Below are 18,697 nucleotides of genomic sequence, written 5' to 3' on the forward strand. Positions count from 1 at the left end.
GACCATGTGCACTCTTCCTGGATGATACCTTTGACATCCTCCCACAACTCATCTGGTCTTCGCTCATTAGTGTTCAAGGCCTCAAACCTGTTCCTGAGAGGATTCTGAAATTCAGGTGGGATGAAATCAAAGTCATATTTTGGCTCCTGTGGATTTGGTTTAATTTTCCTCGGCTTCAGCTTGAGCTTGCATATGAGTAATTGGTGGTCTGTTCCACAATCAGTCCCCGGGCTAGTTTTCACAGCTGATATTGAGCTTCTCCAGCGGTTCCTTCCACAGATATAATCGATTTGATTCCTATGCATACCATCAGGTGAAGTCCATGTGTATAACCTGCGTTTGCGTCTCTTATAAAATGTATTTGCAATGAATAAGTCATTGATTTTACAAAATTCAATCATTCTATCTCCAGCTTCATTCCTGTCACCAAGCCCATGTTTTCCAACTACTGATTCTTCTTCTTCTCTGTTCCCAACTTTTGCATTCCAGTCACCCATTATTATCAATGCATCTTGACTGCATGTTCGATCCATCTCTGACTGTAAGAGTTGGTAGAAATCATCTATTTCTTCTTCTTTGGCTCTGGTTGTTGGTGCATATATCTGAATGATAGTGGTATTCATTGACTTCCTTGTAAGTGTATGGATATAATCCTGTCACTCACGATGTTGTACTTCAAGATGGATCTAGAAATAACTTTTTTTACTATGAAGGCAACGACATTTTTCCTTGTCTTTTCATCTCCAGAGTAATATATCATGTGAGAACCATGAATGTAGGAAAATTAGAAATTGTTAAGAAAGAAATGAAATGCATAAATATTGACATACTAGGCACTGGAGAGATGAGATGGACTGGCATGGGGCATTTTGAGTCAGACGACCATATGATATATTACTCCGGAGATGAAAAGACAAGGAAAAATGGGGTTACCTAGCTGATAGCTCTTTAAAAAAAACACCTAATGGTGCTGAATTTCCAAGAAATTTAGAGTGGAAAGAACTTGAATAAGACCCCACGCCCATCATCTCTGGAGCCCACCTCACACTTAATGAGCCAGCAAACACATCCTCACAGTTTCTTCTGAAATCAAATACTTGGGGAAAACTATTAAAGACAACAAAATGCATCTATCTGAAGTGGCAATTTAGAAACAATCCAAAATCAATGGCAATAAGGTCACTGGTGGTTAGTGGTGGCTTATGCTGTGGAACAGGTTTCATCAGAGCTCCCAGGCAGAAAAGGAAGACCTGCAACTGAAGGTGAGGCTGGTGCGGTGCTGGCAGCAGCATTTTACTCCTTTGTGGGCAGTAACACCTTGAGTCAGAGGCCAACTCAATGGCAACTAAGCAATCTGACTCTACCTAAAACTTTCACGATGAATCGGCTTATCTGGTCCATCTTTATGCATAAAATTCCATTAAGGCTCTTTCACTGTAACTTAACATGATAAGCCTCGACTTTTAATAAGAGCCGTGCAGCTCTTAAGGCTGCAATTAGCAGGAAGAAAGTGATTCCATTTTTCTGCTTCTATTTCATCTCAGGATTATAAATATAACTAATTAAGATAAAATCACAATAGTCTTTAATAATCTGAAAAGACAACAGTGGTGTTACCTAATAGTTACCTATTGACCTACAACTCATTCCCATTCCCACTACCGAATTTAACATACAAAAAAATGCTCTTGCCAACAAACTCCAATGGTGGACTCGTTCCTTTTACTCCAATATATTTCTTCTACAGACATCAGATTGGGTTTGGAAGCCCTAACTCCAGTCGCACTTCCATTTAATTACTGAGTTTTCCTATCCTGAGTCAATTTAATGATAGCTAAAGACTGAATGAAGTAGTCAAATATTTCTCCCCCCCTGCTGACAAGTACTGCTTTATAGGACAGCCTAAAAGTGCTCAGACGTGAAATGTTTGCTTAAGAATAAACGGGAGGTAAGTTTAGTAGGATACTCACTAGGAACACTCGGAAACAACAAAGAGTCTAGTCAATCAATCCCAAGTGCTGGAGACCTGAGGTCTCATGAAACATGTCATTCAAAGCAGACTTTTTATATCCTTAACCACCATTCTTTCTGAGTCTATTTCTGTCTAACACCAAGGGACTTTAAGAGGACTCCTCTGTGACTACCAGGAATCTCATGATTCTCAGAATATTGTCTAATGTGCAGGTGAATAAAATAGCTTACAGGTACAGTGGTGGGTTCTGGGTCCACTTGGCCAATCTTCCTCTTCACTCCCTGGGGTGGCGGTGGGGGCATGGCTGACTCGTCCAGGTTCGTCCTGCTGGCTTCCATTTCTGACTCCTGGAGGCGGCTTGGCTCTTCCAGAATGGGCTCATCTGAAATTAGTCATAAGAAGAGGAAGCTAAGGTCTTCAATAATCTAGAACCATTTTACTTTTTGATACTAGTACATCAAGATATGGCAAAGGTATTTTTCTAAAAGAAGTAAAATGGAATTTTACCTAAATAAAGATTACCCAGTTTATAACAATACACTTAAAAGTGCAATAAAAATAAAAGTGCAATAAAAATAGCGCAAATCCTACTGTTGGTGAGTCTTTCTGGCAAAAAACAACTGCCCCACTGGCCATCCAAGCTTAAAAGAAACAAACTGCCTTATCTTTCTTCCCTGGAGGGGTCATGGGCTTTAAACAACTTGTCTTTCGGTTAGCACTCAAGCATGTACGAAACCACTGTACCACCAGAGCTCTTTAGAGATGGCAAGAGACCCTAAGAGGACAAATCCGACTTCTGTTATAACGCAGAACAGTCTAACAGACTTGATGTTCAGTCAGTCAGAACCTACTGAAAACAGAAGAATTATTCTCCAAGCTGTGGAGTCACAACACCTATTGCTGACCATCTGGTTAAGATTTTGGAGACTGTAAATCACACTGAAAGCAACTGCTCATCTTTCTTCTGCTATGTTGCTGGTGGATTAGAGCCACCAGAAATGTTGGGTTAGCAGGGCAACTGCCCCAAATCAGAAAGCATTTTAGCCAAACAGGTGCAAAGCATTTTCTTGTCCCAAGACTGAAGCTGTTCACTGCTGGGTGACAGGTGACCCTTTAGCGGTCACAGGAGGAGACTGTCCATCTTCTCCCTGTGGCACAGCTGGGGGATTTGGACTATATGCCTGTGAGCTATCAGGACAGCTCCTTCCCTTTTCCTGATTTCACTTTAGCAATATACAAGTTAATGCCAAGCCAGATCAGGGGACTCCTCCCACAGGACAGACCGATGACATCACGCTGCTGTGGCTGAGCTTGCTGCTCTTCTCGGGGAACTTCGGGATTTTCAAATTCTTTGAGGAATTCATCCAAATTATCAGCCTCTCCTCCTTTCCTCCTTTTTCGAAGGTCTTCTGGTACAAGTGGTGTAAGACAGCGTGTAAACAGCTAGAGGAAAAAGAAAAATTTTTATTAATTAAAAGACCCCCTCCCCCCCCAAAAAATCACTTAACTGGAAACCCACCATTTGCACTTTCCATTAAGTATGTTTTTATAAATACAGGCAGAATCATCACAAATAGGACTTAGAATAGTTTCAGTCACACTTCAAGTCTATCTTAATGATTTACATGTGGTCTTCAAATTCTAACTACTGCAATTTTAGCCAAATTTAAAATAAAGAAATGAAAAATTTTAGTCCCATAACGCACCAGGACTTTTAATTTATCTACCTGCAGTTCACGTTCACATCATGTAGTTAAAAGTCAACTCAACTGGAATATTACAATTCATACTTTTCCCACTTATAACTATGATAATCTTAACTATAATTTCAAAGGTTGCACACTATTCTGGGATGATTTTATAACTTTTTAATGTAAGAATTCTCTATTTTTTAATACGGGCATTATTTATTTTATGAAATCCCCATTACTATAAATATAGAAGAAATATTGTCATATAACAGTCTTTCCTACATTTGAAATTACTTTGTTTGGGGAGTAGAAAGTCCTTAAAAAATAGAATATATTCCAAAGCAGCAAGTTGTGGTGAACTACACCTTCCTGGAAGGACTTCGAAAGGCCTTCCAAACAATTACAAGCTGTCGCCCTTCCAGGAAGGTGTAGTTGACCAAAACTTAGTGCTGTGGAATATATTCTATTTAGAACTTGATATGATAATGTTTTTATACATATTCAAGCTTTAGCTAAAACAACCATCTAACTGCACTGCTTTACTCATCACTCTTCTAAAACTTATTCTCGATCACTTGGAATCCAAAGACAGCCAGAAAAGTACTTTCAAAGAAAGTATTACTCTTAGAGTCAGTGTTCCTTTATTGTAGGGGGAAAAAGAGAAGCTCATTTGACATGCACCAAATTACATCAGAAAATCAAAGACTTAATACTTTATTATAAGAGGTTGATGAGCAAGAACAAGTATTAAGAACTTCAGGGGTATTTTTAAATACAAAGAGAATGAATTCTTTATTTCTAGAAATGTTAAGTGGAACGTATCATTATATTTAAAAACAGTACAGCAATGTGTAGTCTTTACAAGAATATAGCAACCATTTAACGGTAAGATTATGCTCACACACTGATTTTTTAAAAAAAGGAATCTGAGGTAAAGTTGAAAACAACAAAAAAGTATCCCATTTTTACCTTCAGTAGTCTATTATTCCATAAAGGCTGAGCAGGTAATGAGAAAAGTTTTTCCACTCCACCTGTCTCCTTCCACATCATTAGTTTCTTGGTGGGTGGGGCCAGATCCAAAGTTGTAACAATATCAGAATAATCACTAAGTTGGGCTCTAATGGTCTTGCTATCCAACTCCTTGACACTGTCAACAATAAGCTTTCTCTTCCTCTTAGCTTTTGTTTCTTTGACTGGAATGATAGAGAAGAAAAAAAAAAGCAGGAAAAGGTTATTTTCCTGAGGCCACACCTCCTGGTTCTAGTGCAGTAGTTAAGCACTAAAGCAAAGTGGTTTGAAGCTACCAGCTGCTCTGAGAAACAAAGACGTTTAGTTTTGTAAGATAGTTCTACTCTATCTTTCATGATCACTATCAGTCAGCATTAACACAACAGTAAAACCCTCCCAAAAATCCTCAGTATTAAATATCTGTTAGTCATCAAATCTCCTGATTTTCTAGATACAAACTCTAGAGAAGTTTATACAGCTAAGCTGAAAAGTTCAGAACCAAAAGGGATCTGTTTCATAAACTGTTTTCTAAGTACCAATTAAACAAGGGCTGGAACATACCAGACACATGTAAAAAAAATATTACAAGTGCTGAAGTTTAGATACTCTCATGCAAAATGAAGCCAGTACATTTTGCTCCTAGAGCTTTATATTCCACACATCAAATCTATCATACTTGATTCAGACGTGGGCTCAAGTCCTCAGTTCTGCCATTTAAAGCTGTGTGAACATCAATCAAAGCTATTTTCACACTGCTTAAGTTTGGCTAATCACCCATACGCAGGTGATGTAAAATACTTAGAATTCTGCCCAGTATTAAGTCCTATAATATATTCATAATCATTATTTACTTCTACTAAAAAAAATTTTAACAAATGGTGCTGCACTAGCAGCCTCAGTGAGTGAAACAGGCCACGACCAGTAATACAAGCCTAGAAGTCGATGTGAGATGCCTATTTATGAATTTCTAATCCTTACCACAACCTTACAAAGTAGGCAGCCTTATTTTTCTTAGGTTTTGTTTTTTATAAAAGCCCACAGAGTTAAAAAAAAAACACCTCTGAAAATGTGATTCTATTAGACATATTACACTTTATGTTACACATTTCAAGTGCATAAAAATTTGAAAGATAAATAACAGATGTAACACAAAGATGGTCTCTCTCCAACTGCTCTTCTGCAGGTGCGAGTTCTAACACCTGGAAGAAGTACACATCTTAAGTTCTGACACTGCTCACCAAAGGAAGCCTATCCCATTTTAAACACCTCACAACACCATACCCTGTTTTACAGGTCTCTTTAATACTTGTTACTAACATCCATATTGTTCTAATTAGCATTAAAGATCCACAAAGACTGGAATTTGTTCACTATTAATACTAAGTTTAGAACCTTCAATAGTCACCACAAAACACTTCTCGGTTTCTCCAGACTACAACTCAACTTTATAGAGCTAGAACTTGTGGGAGAGAAGTGACTGTTTTTGTGTACTGTCGAGTCAGAATCTCTCATGGCTGACGCACCAGTGGGTTTTCAGAGGCAGTAAACTGTACAGGCGTAAAGTACCCGTTTTCCTCCCTTGGAGCAGCTGGTAGCGTCACACTGCAGGCCTTCAGGCTGACAGCAGTTCTTTACCACGAGGCTTCCTAAGTATAAAAGTGATCAGTTCACACTCTCAGGCTTTATTAGTAAAAACAAATAAAAAACACAGTCCTTTAATATTCTCTGAGAGAGTAAGAGAGATAAAGATCACAGTAAATTATAAAATAGCAGAAAGATTGTTTTATGCTTTTGTATTTCACACCAACTTAGATATTTCCACAAGCTACTCAAAAATTAAAATGAAACCAAGATCTTACAAATGACTGTGACAAAGCAGAAATCAGCTTTGTTTTCCAAAATGACATCAGATTACAGTGCTCTCAGCTCTATACATGGAAAAATTTGCTTACCAGTGATGTCAATAGGTTCCAAAGCAAATGCTTCTTCCTCATTTGGAACCAGTGTTGTCTGATCCGTCATCGTTGGCATTGGTTCAACAGGATCCACAGAATCAGGACTATCTGGCCCACCCACTACAATAGCAGAAATATGGTCACTAAATGCTTGGTAAGAGATGTCCTGTAACTGGAGGGAAGGGGGGGAGCGGTGGGGAATTATCTACAAACTAGAAAGAAAACCCTCCAAAGTTGAAATCATGGGCTAAAAAGGGGAGAAAGTAATATAGCGTTGCACACATAAAACTAGTAATCAATCATAAACAAAGTTTTACAGGCTCTTTTAGATCATAGAAAAATAAAATTCTTTAGTCCTAGGATTCTGTTAAATACTTTCCATACAAGGATCCCAGGTATTATCCAGCAGTAACTGCTTACTTGACACGTTATCATCCTCGTCCATGTCATCATGGGTGGGCTGCTCTGGCAACATTACCCCTGTCTCAGAGAGAGCAGGGGGATCATCAAATATACCGCCATCATTATTACTAATAAGTTTGTCATCTGAAATAGGAAAATTTCAGTTACAATGTGAAAAACAAATACTAAAAATAAAATTATGTTAAAATGGATTAAATTTATATCTGTGCATTCATTTTTTATCAGTTTCTTCTCAAAGTATACATTTAGATTTAAAATTAGTACCTTTTCAGTTTACATACTATTAACATGGACCTAAAAAAACACCAAAATCAAGTATGGATGTAACCTTTTAAAGGCTTTAATTTCACAAAAAATTAACTAGTTGGTCATGTTACTTACATATGTACCTAGGTACCTGCTCAAGATGCAGAATTAGCAATTGCTCCAGATTATAACCAGAGAATAAATTATATACATTCTCAGGGACCACATCCTTCTCTAACATTAAAAAGCTACTATCCAACTATTTCGCACATTAGTGATTTTTGTCTGGAAGAAATAATTACTGTGGTGCTATGTGAGTGTAAAAGCTGGCTACTGATGGTCAAGGCTGCATCAACTGTCACAGCCTAACTTGTCAGTGGTTTACAGGTAATGGAGTCATTTTGTGATCTGATGTAGTCATCTTTCCACTTTTGTATAATGTCAATTTTTGCACAATGATCTGGTGTTTGGAACTTAACCATGCTAGTAAACAAACAGATGTGTATCAGGTGTTTGCTTTACCTAAGATGCCACCATCATTTCCTTCTCCAAAATTGTCATCCTTATATTGGTCTTCATATTCTAAATGGTTAATTTTCTCATTCAGGTTGCTAGTGCTTTGCTCAGGCTCAAGTAAGAGGTTAGAAGCACTGGTGCTTACTAACATGTCGTCATCCTCAAAAGCACTGCCTTCTCTCATGATCTCACGGTCATCCATTCCAAAGTCACCTGAACAAGATGTAGTAAGTTAGATGCTGAAAAGGTCAGAACCATCACTGTTACAAAAGAACACCACTCATTCTGTATTATGTCACACTTCTTTAGTAAATCCTGTTTACCTTTGAATGTAAATACATTTAGATTTCATATGAACTCTTCAATATCTAAATTTTGTAAACTTAACTGATACTCAATTTAGAAATGCCAACTTTTATTCTAAATGTCAAGCAAAACGTGTGTGTGTGTATATAAAAACATAAAACTCAAACTCACTGCCACTGAGTTGGAACGGCTCACAGATGACTTTCCAATGTGTTTTCAGGGACTAAATTGTGTAGAAGACTGCCCATCTTTTCTCCCATCGAGCAGTTAATGGACTCGAACCACCTGGTTTCAGGCTGGCAACACAACTTCTTACCCACGTACCATTAAAATTCAGTTAAACATTACTAAGGGTTTTTTACCAAGAAAAGAATTTGGCTCCTTTTGAAAACCTCATTTCCACATTGAGATTCTGAACACCAATTAATATTCACATTCTATCGTTATATACAGGAAGCATAGAGGGTTCAGTGTAAGCGGGGTCTGTGGATAAAATTGACACTATACTTGCAGTAGAATAAATTCTTTCTTTGATGGAAATGCATCAGATAAAATGTTAATTCTTCCCATCAGTACAAAATGTAATGTTTTGTTTTCTTTTTGAACTTGCCAGAAATAGTTTTAATATAATAAATGGTTAACAATTACATCTCTATTACCAAAATCATTTTCTTGTAGAATACTGATGTTCCCAACTTCTTCTCTCATGGTTATCTCTTCCACTCTACTCTGGTTCAGGCTGAACTGCTGGGCCACATCAATGTCACTTTAAAGAAAGTTAAAAATATATTTTAATCTAAGTCTCAAGTCTCACTATAATGTATTTTTAACACGTTGCCACAAATGATGGTAATACATCGAAAAAAAATGTGTTTCCAAGCACAGTTGCCAATTTAAAAGTGTGCAGCAACTTTTAAATTGTGTTAAGGGGAAAATATTCTTATCTTTATTAACAAAAAAAAGAAAACACAAAGAATCCTCAAAAGTTTAAGAGTTCAAATATATTAATAATAAATAAATTTCAATACAGTACAAGAATCTGCCCTGTGCCGGGAAGTTAACTTAATTTGTACTTTAGCTCATCTAATATATTATCAATGATAGGCAATAAAAATATACTTAAATTACCACATAAAGTTACATGGAGCATGGAGGAAAAATTCAGAGATGCATGAGCTAAATATTTATAGTACATGGATTTTCACTAGGACTCTGCAACTTACAGGTTGAATAAATGCTACAAAGTCATCTAGCTTTTTAAAAACTATTGGCCAAATCCAAACTGTACCAGTGTAAAACAACTAGCTTTGTTCAATAAATGAGAAGGAACAAAACATTAAGAGGCAGGATACTACGAACTCTTGAAAGGGACTGCTTAGGAAAATCAACCAAATGTGTGTAGACTCTGTTCAGATCCTGATTCAAACAAAACTATTTATCAAAGGGAGCTCTGGTGGCCTAGTGGCGAGAAACTGCGCTGCAATCCTGAAGGACCGTGGTTTGAATATACCAGATGCTGTGCTGGAAAAGGGGAGGAAATCTCCTGTAGAGTTGGATCTGACGCGACAGCATTGGGGGGGACAAAACCAAACCAATACAACAACTCCACCAAACTATGAATATAACATCATTGTTCCTTTTCCTTTAAAAAAAAAAACACAACAACAACAAAAAACAGCCCAACAAAAACTACGTTATCAATTGTTGACTGCTTTCAAGTTGGGCAGGACTCATACTGAGCGGTATATTAAGAATTAGCATTAACTTTTAAAAACGTGGTATATATTACCGTTATGTTTTAAAAAGTAAAAAAAAAAATGTAAAAAAAAATTCCTTAGCTCTAAAGAGAAACACTAAAATAATCATAAATGAAAAAACTGTGATCTGCTTTAAAATAAAAGTGGGAGTGGGATGGACCGATGAAAACAGGTGAAATAAAATTAGCCAAATATAGGTAATTATAGTAGCTAAATGATGGGTATGTGAGTTTCATTATATCAACACTCTACTTTTTAGTTATTTTGAAAATGACCATGATAAAAATACAGCAAAACAAAAAACCAAGGTGTGTAGATAATGACTAGAGTAATACACATAAAAAAATAGGTTACAGAAATCTACTCTGATTATTAGGAGGCAAGGGATTATTTCAAAATGGAGATGTTATAACATCACAGCACTCTGGCTATCATGGCTATCTCTGTACAACTTGTTCCTCTGAAACATGTGTCCTAGCAATGAACCCTTCTTGTTCTTAATGCAAATTTAACATGTTTACTTATAAAAAGAACATAGCCCAGTACATCAACAGAGAACATAGCATGGGAGAGACTAGAGAGCATTATGCTGAATGAACTAACTCAATCTCATAAGGACAAATACTAAGATCATTACTGTAAAATTAGAAGGGTATCTGGTAAAATGTGTATGAAGGTTCAATGGGGGAAGGGTAGGGAATAGAGCAGTGAGAAAGGGCAAGGGAGAATTTACAGGGTGACACAATTTGGTGAACAGAAGGAAAGGGTAGAAGACATGGGAAAGATACAGTGAAGTCGTCAAAAGATGGGGTGATAGTGGAAGCGATTCAATGGTAATTTTCTAAAACAAAATGTATGGAAATGAGTGTATGAAATAATGTGAATGAAGGAACGTATGAGAAACAATACAAATGAATTTTATATGAAACTATCAGAAAAAGAAATAAATTAATAAAATGAGAGGAAAAAAAGAACCTAGCAAAAAAGAAAAAAAAAAAAGATAACTTGGCCAAGACTATCAGACTTTAATATATATTAAGTATATAGGACAGAGGTGCATTTGTACAATTCTAACTTAAAAAACATCAAGTCATAGTTCAAGTTCAGGTACAGCCTTATGTAAAGCACACAGCTGAACAGCTGTTCAATTTATACAAGCTTTGGTCTAAGTAAGTGTATCATATCTTATTAAAATTGACATCTACATGTTACTCTCAACATTTTCTATGTCACGTAATATTTATAAACCAGTCTAAATAAAAGCATATACATTTAAGTTACATGCTAACTCAAAGTCAAAACATTCTAAAAAATGCATACACTTAGAAGCCAATAATGTCTTGTCTTAGACCAAGGCAAGAATTCAGAGGGGTGGGGGGGAGAGAGAGGCAGACACACATACTCTAAGTCAGGAAGTGGCTGATCAAAGTCATGAAATTCTTCAGGCAAGGTAATGGCATTATATGCTGCCTCCCGATTTTCCTCAGGCAGATCAACAACACCTGAAAAAGAGATGTTAAGTTTAACGCTAAGCATTAATATTTAAATCCACCACAGAAAAAAAAAAAATAAATCCACCACAGACTGATTAAGGGTCAAAAGAAGGCAAAGTCAGTGTGATTTCTTAATCCTGTAAAAGAGGTGATGATACATTCAGAATACCCAGAAGCACAAATACTTCTGTTCCTATATATGTTATTCAATTTGCTTTATCAAAAAAGGTAAACGCACAAATAATTATATATTAAGCTGATACAGCTTTTAAAATGTTCATGCCAGTGAGCTCTGGTTGTTTAGTGTCAAGAAGCTGCAGTACAATCCCAGAGGTGCGCAGTCTGAATCCACCAGATGCTCTGCTGAAGGGACAATCTCCTCCAGTACTAGTCAGATCTGATTCGATGGTATACATACCAAAAAAAAAAAAAAGTAAAAATTAAAAAAATAAATAAAATGTTCATGCCAACAAATGGTTTTCTTAAGAAAACATAAAAAACTTAGGGAGCCCTGGTGGCTTAGTAGCAAGAAGCTGCATGCAATCCCAGAGGTATGTTGTTTGAATCCACCAGATGATGCTCTGCTAGAGAAAGAGGCGCAATCTCCTCCTCTACCAGTCAGTCAGATGTGATTTGACCGTACACATAACACAAAAAATACTAAAATAAAATAAAATGGGGGTGGGAGCATGAAACTTATTAAAAGGTAATGGAATAATTGCAAAGGTATACCTGAAATGCTAAGGTACTGATGATTTTAGAGTATAATTATGACTAATTTTCCTGTATCTTTAAAAGGGTCTACAGTATCTATTGCATTTGTGCTGCAAATTTTCTCTCAAATTACACACACAAAAAAGCATACAAAAACAAGCACTTAAGCGGGGGTGGAGTTAAGATCCTACCTACAATAGAATGAAACACTGAAAGAGGATGAACAACAACAATAAAAGTTATGTTCCACAATTCCAGAGGCAGGAGAAACAGAAGTAGAGTGAATTTCCTGTTTTTGCAGTTTTCCATACCAACATGAGAAATGCTACAGTGACAAACAGGCCCAACGATACCTGGTCGAAAAGCCATCTTTATCTTAATAAATGCCTCATTACAGTCTGCAAGGAGATATTTGGCTTTCCTGTGATAAATTCGAACTACTCCCAGCAAGAGATGTCCTGATGTTCGAAGTGCCATCTTTACCTATAAATAAAACAAAATTTATCAAGTCCATAATTTCATAGGGTTAGAGGTATGTGTACTTCAAAGCCTACATTTTTGTGCAATTTATAAGTAGTTTTTAAATATTTTTAAAATGCCTGTTAAATTCCATATGTCTCACCAAACAATAAGCTGAGCAGCAGATCATGAATTAACATGTGCAACAGCTATGAAGTAGAGAAAGTGTTCGATAGCTTATTATGGTATGACCAACTTGAAGCCATAACATCTTAAAAAGGAAGTCTGACTTTGTCTGGGAGATGACTATTCTCAGGCTCAGCAGATGATTAACTCAGTTTTCGGTGTCAATGTGTGTCCTGAGTAACCCAGGACAGCGGAGGAGAAAGTCAAAGTGGTTCTGCAAAAGACTTTCCTAATGAAAGAGTCTCTCTCTCCTTTCCGGTGTGGTAAGCAGGGAGAGCCTGGGAGCTGCCTGTAGTTACTGTGTTACCCTAAGACCAAAATCTGAAGTTAAACCAAGAGCTAAGAAAGGGAAGCTCCTGGATGTCATCAAGCTTTAAAACTGTATTTGTAGTTTATGGAACTTGAAGGCATAGTAAGGACCTCAAGCTATTTCTACTATTTATAGCCACACCACAAGAACAGCAAAAATTAGGATATTTACTGGTAAAATTTCGTATAGAGTGATACATGAAATTGTAGCAACATGCTTATCTGATGCTAAACCCTTAAAGTAATTCACAAGTCAAACATTCTTCCTACGAAAATAACATTACTGACAAAGTTTTGGGGGAGAGAATGCCAAAATTCACATGGACTGAACCTTCACCTAAGAAAGGAGGGCAAAAATCTCTGCGTGTTAATCTTCTTGTCAGGAATTAGAAACTTTCCAAGAGTGGTGTCCAGTCATGAGAACTGATATGGAATATAAACCAACCCCTTTAAGCATGATGCCCAGCTGAGTTTGAATCTTAATAGTGCTACACAAAGGGTAGAATTTCCTGTAAGTTTTGCCTGGTTGAAATCTTTAAGGAAACAAATGACAAAGTATTCTCTCCACAAGCCTTCTTCCTGGGTTAGTGTAGTTTAGAGCTTAGATCTAATAAAGAAGATATCATATATTCAGGGAAAGTTCTGTACAGGGTGTCACTCAGTGGCTTTTCCAGTTAGAAGTCAAGGAAGCGGAGGGCAAGGGAGATAGCATGTGTATATATATGCCATGTATGTATGTAAATAAATGCATGCACGTCTATAATATAAATGCTTAAGCTACTTTAGCTGAGCTTCAAGTTTGTTTTCAGAGAATTTTTTAAAAAATTAAAATTCCTTGGGAGTAAATCTAACCAGAAGCACAAAGGATCCATTCAAAGAAAATTACAAAACATTACTACAAGAAACAAAGAGAGACCTGGAGAAATGGAAGAATATCCCTTGGTCATGGATAGAAGACTCAATATTGTGAAAATGACAATACTACCAAAGGCAATCTACACGTTCAATGCAATCCCAATACAAAGAAATACCAATTCCATTCTTCAATGAGATGGAAAAGGCAATCTCCAGTTTCATTTGGAATGGAAAGAGGCCCAGAATAAGCAAAGCACTCCTTAAAAAAAGAAACAAGGTAGGAGGCATCTCACTCCCTGACTTCAAAGCCTACTACACTGCCGTGGTAGTGAAGACAGAGTGGTACTGATACAATGACAGACACACAGATCAATGGAATAGAACTGAGAACCCAGAAATCAGCCCATCTACCCTACAGTAAATGATTTTTGACAAGGATATGAAATCAGTTAAGTGAGAAACAACAGCCTTTTTAACAAATGTTGCAAAATCATCTGCAGAAAACTCAAACAAGACCTACACCTCACACCATACACAAAAATTAACTCAAAGTGGATCAAGGACCTAGGACTAAAACCAAGGACTACAAACTTCATTAGAGAAAAGTTTGGGAGAACCCTAAAACCACTAATCCACAACTTGAAAACAGTCTTTCAAGCTTTCAAAAAAATCCCTACAACCAGGAGAGGATGAAATAGATGAATGGGACCTTCTAAGAATCAAATCCCTATGCACATCCAAAAACTTCTCCAACAGAGTAAAAAAGAGAAGCCACAAACTGGGGGGAAAAAAAATTGGTATAACATGTCTGATTGATAAGTGACTTATATCTAAAATGTATAAAATACTCAAGCACCACAACAAGATAAGGTAAATAAAGGTACAGCATATGAACAGACACTTAAAGAAGACAGACAGCAAATACATGAAGAAATGTTTAAAATTTCTAGCTCTAACAAGAGAGATGTAAATCAAAACAACTATTGAGAAATCATCTCATCCCAGTAAGAATAGCAAAATTTAACAGGAACAGCAAACAAGAAATGCTGAAGAGGTTGTGGAGAAACTGGACCCTCATGCACTGTTGGTGGGAGTGTAAAATGGTGCAACCACTGTGGAAGGCGGTGCTTTCTCAAAAAGTTGCAAACAGAAATACCATTTAACCCAGCAATTCCACTACTGGGAATATACCCTAAAGAAACCAGAAGTGCCACCCAAGCAAATTTACTGCCGCTTTGTTCATAATAGCAAAGAGTTGGAAACAGCCCAAGTGCCCATCAACAAACGAATGGATAGAGAAGCTGTGGTATATTCACACAACGGAATACTATGCAACATTGAAAAACAAGGAACTGATGTAATTATCATACAAAATGGACAACCCTGGAGGACATTATGCTGAGAGAAATATCTGTGACAGAAAAGACAAACACTGTAGAATGCCACTGTCATAGAACAGGATTGATATGGGGGTTGGGGGAAAACTAAGAAAAGAGAGGATAAATAATGTACACAGCACTGAAACAGATGAGATACATAAAAGGAACTTTAGGTATTATTGGCATGAATAAGATTTGCATAGTAAAGAGGTGCTAGGGGGACTATGGAAACAGTGTAACAATGAAGTCATTTTTTTCCCAAAGAAAAAAGCAAACTGGTGGGAGGAGGAGGAACAAGACAGGAAATGTGTAACAATGAATGAATGGAAATTAAAAAAAAAAAAAAAAGTTAAAACCTGTTAATAATAAGGTATACATTTTCTTAAAAAAATTAAATTCCACAAATAAGTGATAATCTGGCACAATGCAGCTGTTAAAAATGGCGACAGAGCTGCAAAAAGAATTCTCTCTAAAAGCAGCCTTGTTAAGAAAACAATATAATGCAGCAACTGTGTACAGACACAAAAAAATAAAAAAAAATTATGTGCATAATATAAGCCTATTTTAAAAGGGCACACAGCAAGATAACAATCAGGCTCCCCAAGCAGTGTGATTACAGATCATTTTTTCGTATTATTTTGTGTAAAAGCTTTTCAAATTAGCATGAGCTTCAAAAGATGGTACTAATGCTTTCAGTACTAAATTTTGTCAGTTATAACTCTCAAACTAGCAAATTCCATACACAAATGAAAGCTTTACAGTTCAATCTAATTCCGAGCAGAAACTTTCATTTCCCCTATTTTTAAACTTTTGTCACACACATTCTCTGAACAATTCTCTGTTCCATCTGCAGTTTCATTCCTCCTTCAGCAGTACATATCTACTCATCTTTTTTTAAAAAAAGTAAGAAAACAACATACCACATCAGTACTACCCTATCAACTGGTGCAAGAGTGGTTCCTAATGCTGGGAGTACAAGTTTGTTCTGGAAGTCTTCAACAATTAAACAATGTATATTTATGTGAATAAGGGACCAAAACACAATTTTACATATACACATATAAAATATGGAAGCTACATTTAATAACTACTCTCCTTTGACACTGTTGTTTGGTGCCAATGAGATAAGTAAACTCATGGTGACCCTGTCTCTACCCAATTCTGTGCCAAACTGCAATCCCTGTCTCTATCCATCTTGTTGATGGTCATCCTCTCTTAAACTGACCCTTCATCTTTCTAAGCACTATGTCCCTTTCCAAAGAATAGCCTTTCCTAGGCAACATGCATGAAGTATGAGATGAAGTAGACTTGTCTCCTATGAGCACTTTGGCTGACTTTTCCCCAAGACTTATCTGTTGTTTTTTAATACTTGAAATAAGAATGCTATTTTTCTAATAAAATGGCAACTAAATCTGTTTTAAAAGTCCTTTCTGAGCAAAAATAACCCACAAACCTGTTACTTTAAATTACATTATTTGTGGAATACATCAACATCAACAATCAACACTCTTGGCACCAGCTGTAAGGAAATGAGAAGATTAATCGGACTGGAAAATACAAAGTCAGGGACCTCTCCAGAGTAATGGAAAGCAGTGATGTCAGTCTAGAGACTAAGGTGTACCTAATCTAGGTCATGGTCTTATTAATTGCTATACATCTGAAAGCTGGACAATAACCAAGGATGACAGAAGAATAATTAATGCCTTTGAGTTGTGGTCCTGGAGAAGAGTTTTGAACATACCCTGGACTGCCAAAAGAGAACAAAGACTGTCTAGAAGAGGGTGAAACCAAGCTGCTCCCTGGAGGTAAGAATTTTGAAGATCCATCTCACATACTTTGGGCACATGGTCAGGAGGGACCTTATCCTTGCAGGACATCGAAATCTGCTTGAAAGGGTAGAGGGACAGCGCAGGAGAGGAAGACCGTAGATGAGACGGATTATAAAGTAACTGGGGTAATGCAGGTAGGTGTGTCAGTCAGTGAGACTGGTTCAGAATAGAGCAGGCTTCAGAGCTGTTGTGCATAGGGTTGTCATGAGTCGCAGGTGACTTGACAGCACATAACAACCACATTTGTGAAATCCAAGCCTGGAAGCCACTGTTTCAGAATAGTTTCAGAGGATGTCAATAAAAGGTCCTCTGGGAACACAGCCATAAGTAATGCAGAGACAGACATTTATGGAGCTTCCATTTCAGTAGGAGACAGCAGCTAAGTCAGGGAGCAAATACCTAGGATATGAATGTTTCTGAGAAAAGACAAAGGGGGTGCAAAAGTTCTGAGGTGGGGAAAACGCTTGGCGTCTCCAAGAACCAGCAAGCAGGACTAAGATGCTCAAGTGGAATTAGACTTCCTGGGGGGACAGAGATAACACCTGCTCTTAAATACCTCCCTAGATTTAAGGAAGTTCTTTGCAGAGACAGCGCCTGTATATTTGTAGGGTTTTTTTCCTCCTAAAGATAGCCCTTTCTCTGCATTCTGCGAGTCATTTTAAGGAATTATTAGACCTAAGAAAAATGAGGAGTCATAAAGCAGACCAGGAAAGGAGGCTGAGATTTCCAGGGAAGGCAGCTGAGCCTGGAGTAGGATGTGCTATACACTAATCTGGCATCAGAGCTGGGAGATCTTAGGTCTCCCTGGGCTGGTTCATCACTAATTTACAGGCATCTTCCTACACTGAATATTCCACATATTTCTAAATTAAGAAAATATACACACGTAGGCAAATCACATTTAGTGTGCTGAAGAAACATATTAGGGGCAAGTATGTCCACAATAAACGTAGATGCCTACTAAAAAGCTATTGTATAGAGTTCCATTTTTCATATTAGTAAACAGTTGACAAAGTGTATAAAAATAATGGCATCAAACATACCTTCGGTGAGATGATACTCTCCACACTGCTCTCTAAATTACACTCGAACACATGGGCTTTGGTTAGTTTCTTATCCCAATGGGCCGCCAGCCAAATTTTGGCCAGAGGCCCTCTTTTACTGAGAACAAAATGTGCGTAGAACATTGTTCTGGTTGACTATAAGAAGACAGGAAGAACCTGAAGGGTAGAAAAGTTAAAGTAGTACATGAGAATCAAAACAGTTACTGAGACATGCAATAAAATATATATTTTTTTAAAGTTCCTAATTTTAACTTTGCAAGTACAAAATAAAAGACTAAAATATTGTGAGCGGAAGAGAAAATGGACAGGAGTCAAATCAGAAATGGTTGATATCTTACCAAAAATAAAAGCCCAGGGTTGGTCCCACCCCCACCACCCCACCCGCTTAAACTGTGGACAGAAAGATCTTATTTTCCCAGTTTCTACAATTTCATTCAAAATTGAGTATGTACTATATGCCAAGCATTTTATAGATGGTAACTTATAAAACTTGAGACTTAAAAATAGGTGAACTCATCAACTTTTAATTTAAACA

At 37.0% G+C, this 18,697-nt stretch overlaps 1 protein-coding gene across 1 annotated transcript in view; it reads right to left on the reverse strand.

Moving 5' to 3' along the window:
- The window catches only part of RAD21 (RAD21 homolog (S. pombe)), a 25,060-nt gene extending 6,775 nt beyond the window's left edge, over positions 1–18,285 (reverse strand). The window contains exons 1-10 of the mRNA XM_006892344.1: positions 18,142–18,285; positions 12,435–12,564; positions 11,277–11,376; positions 8,777–8,883; positions 7,818–8,024; positions 7,047–7,172; positions 6,624–6,746; positions 4,633–4,856; positions 3,256–3,415; positions 2,203–2,354 (exon numbers count right to left, since the gene is read on the reverse strand). Of these exons, the coding sequence (XP_006892406.1) occupies positions 2,203–2,354; positions 3,256–3,415; positions 4,633–4,856; positions 6,624–6,746; positions 7,047–7,172; positions 7,818–8,024; positions 8,777–8,883; positions 11,277–11,376; positions 12,435–12,564; positions 18,142–18,285 (1,473 nt within the window). The remainder of the gene's footprint in view (positions 1–2,202; positions 2,355–3,255; positions 3,416–4,632; positions 4,857–6,623; positions 6,747–7,046; positions 7,173–7,817; positions 8,025–8,776; positions 8,884–11,276; positions 11,377–12,434; positions 12,565–18,141) is intronic.
- Between the last annotated feature and the right edge of the window lie 412 nt (positions 18,286–18,697).

This window comes from Elephantulus edwardii, unplaced genomic scaffold (assembly GCF_000299155.1).
Source record: "Elephantulus edwardii isolate Elephantulus edwardi_28Jun2011 unplaced genomic scaffold, EleEdw1.0 scaffold00114, whole genome shotgun sequence".
Classification (NCBI taxonomy): domain Eukaryota; kingdom Metazoa; phylum Chordata; class Mammalia; order Macroscelidea; family Macroscelididae; genus Elephantulus; species Elephantulus edwardii.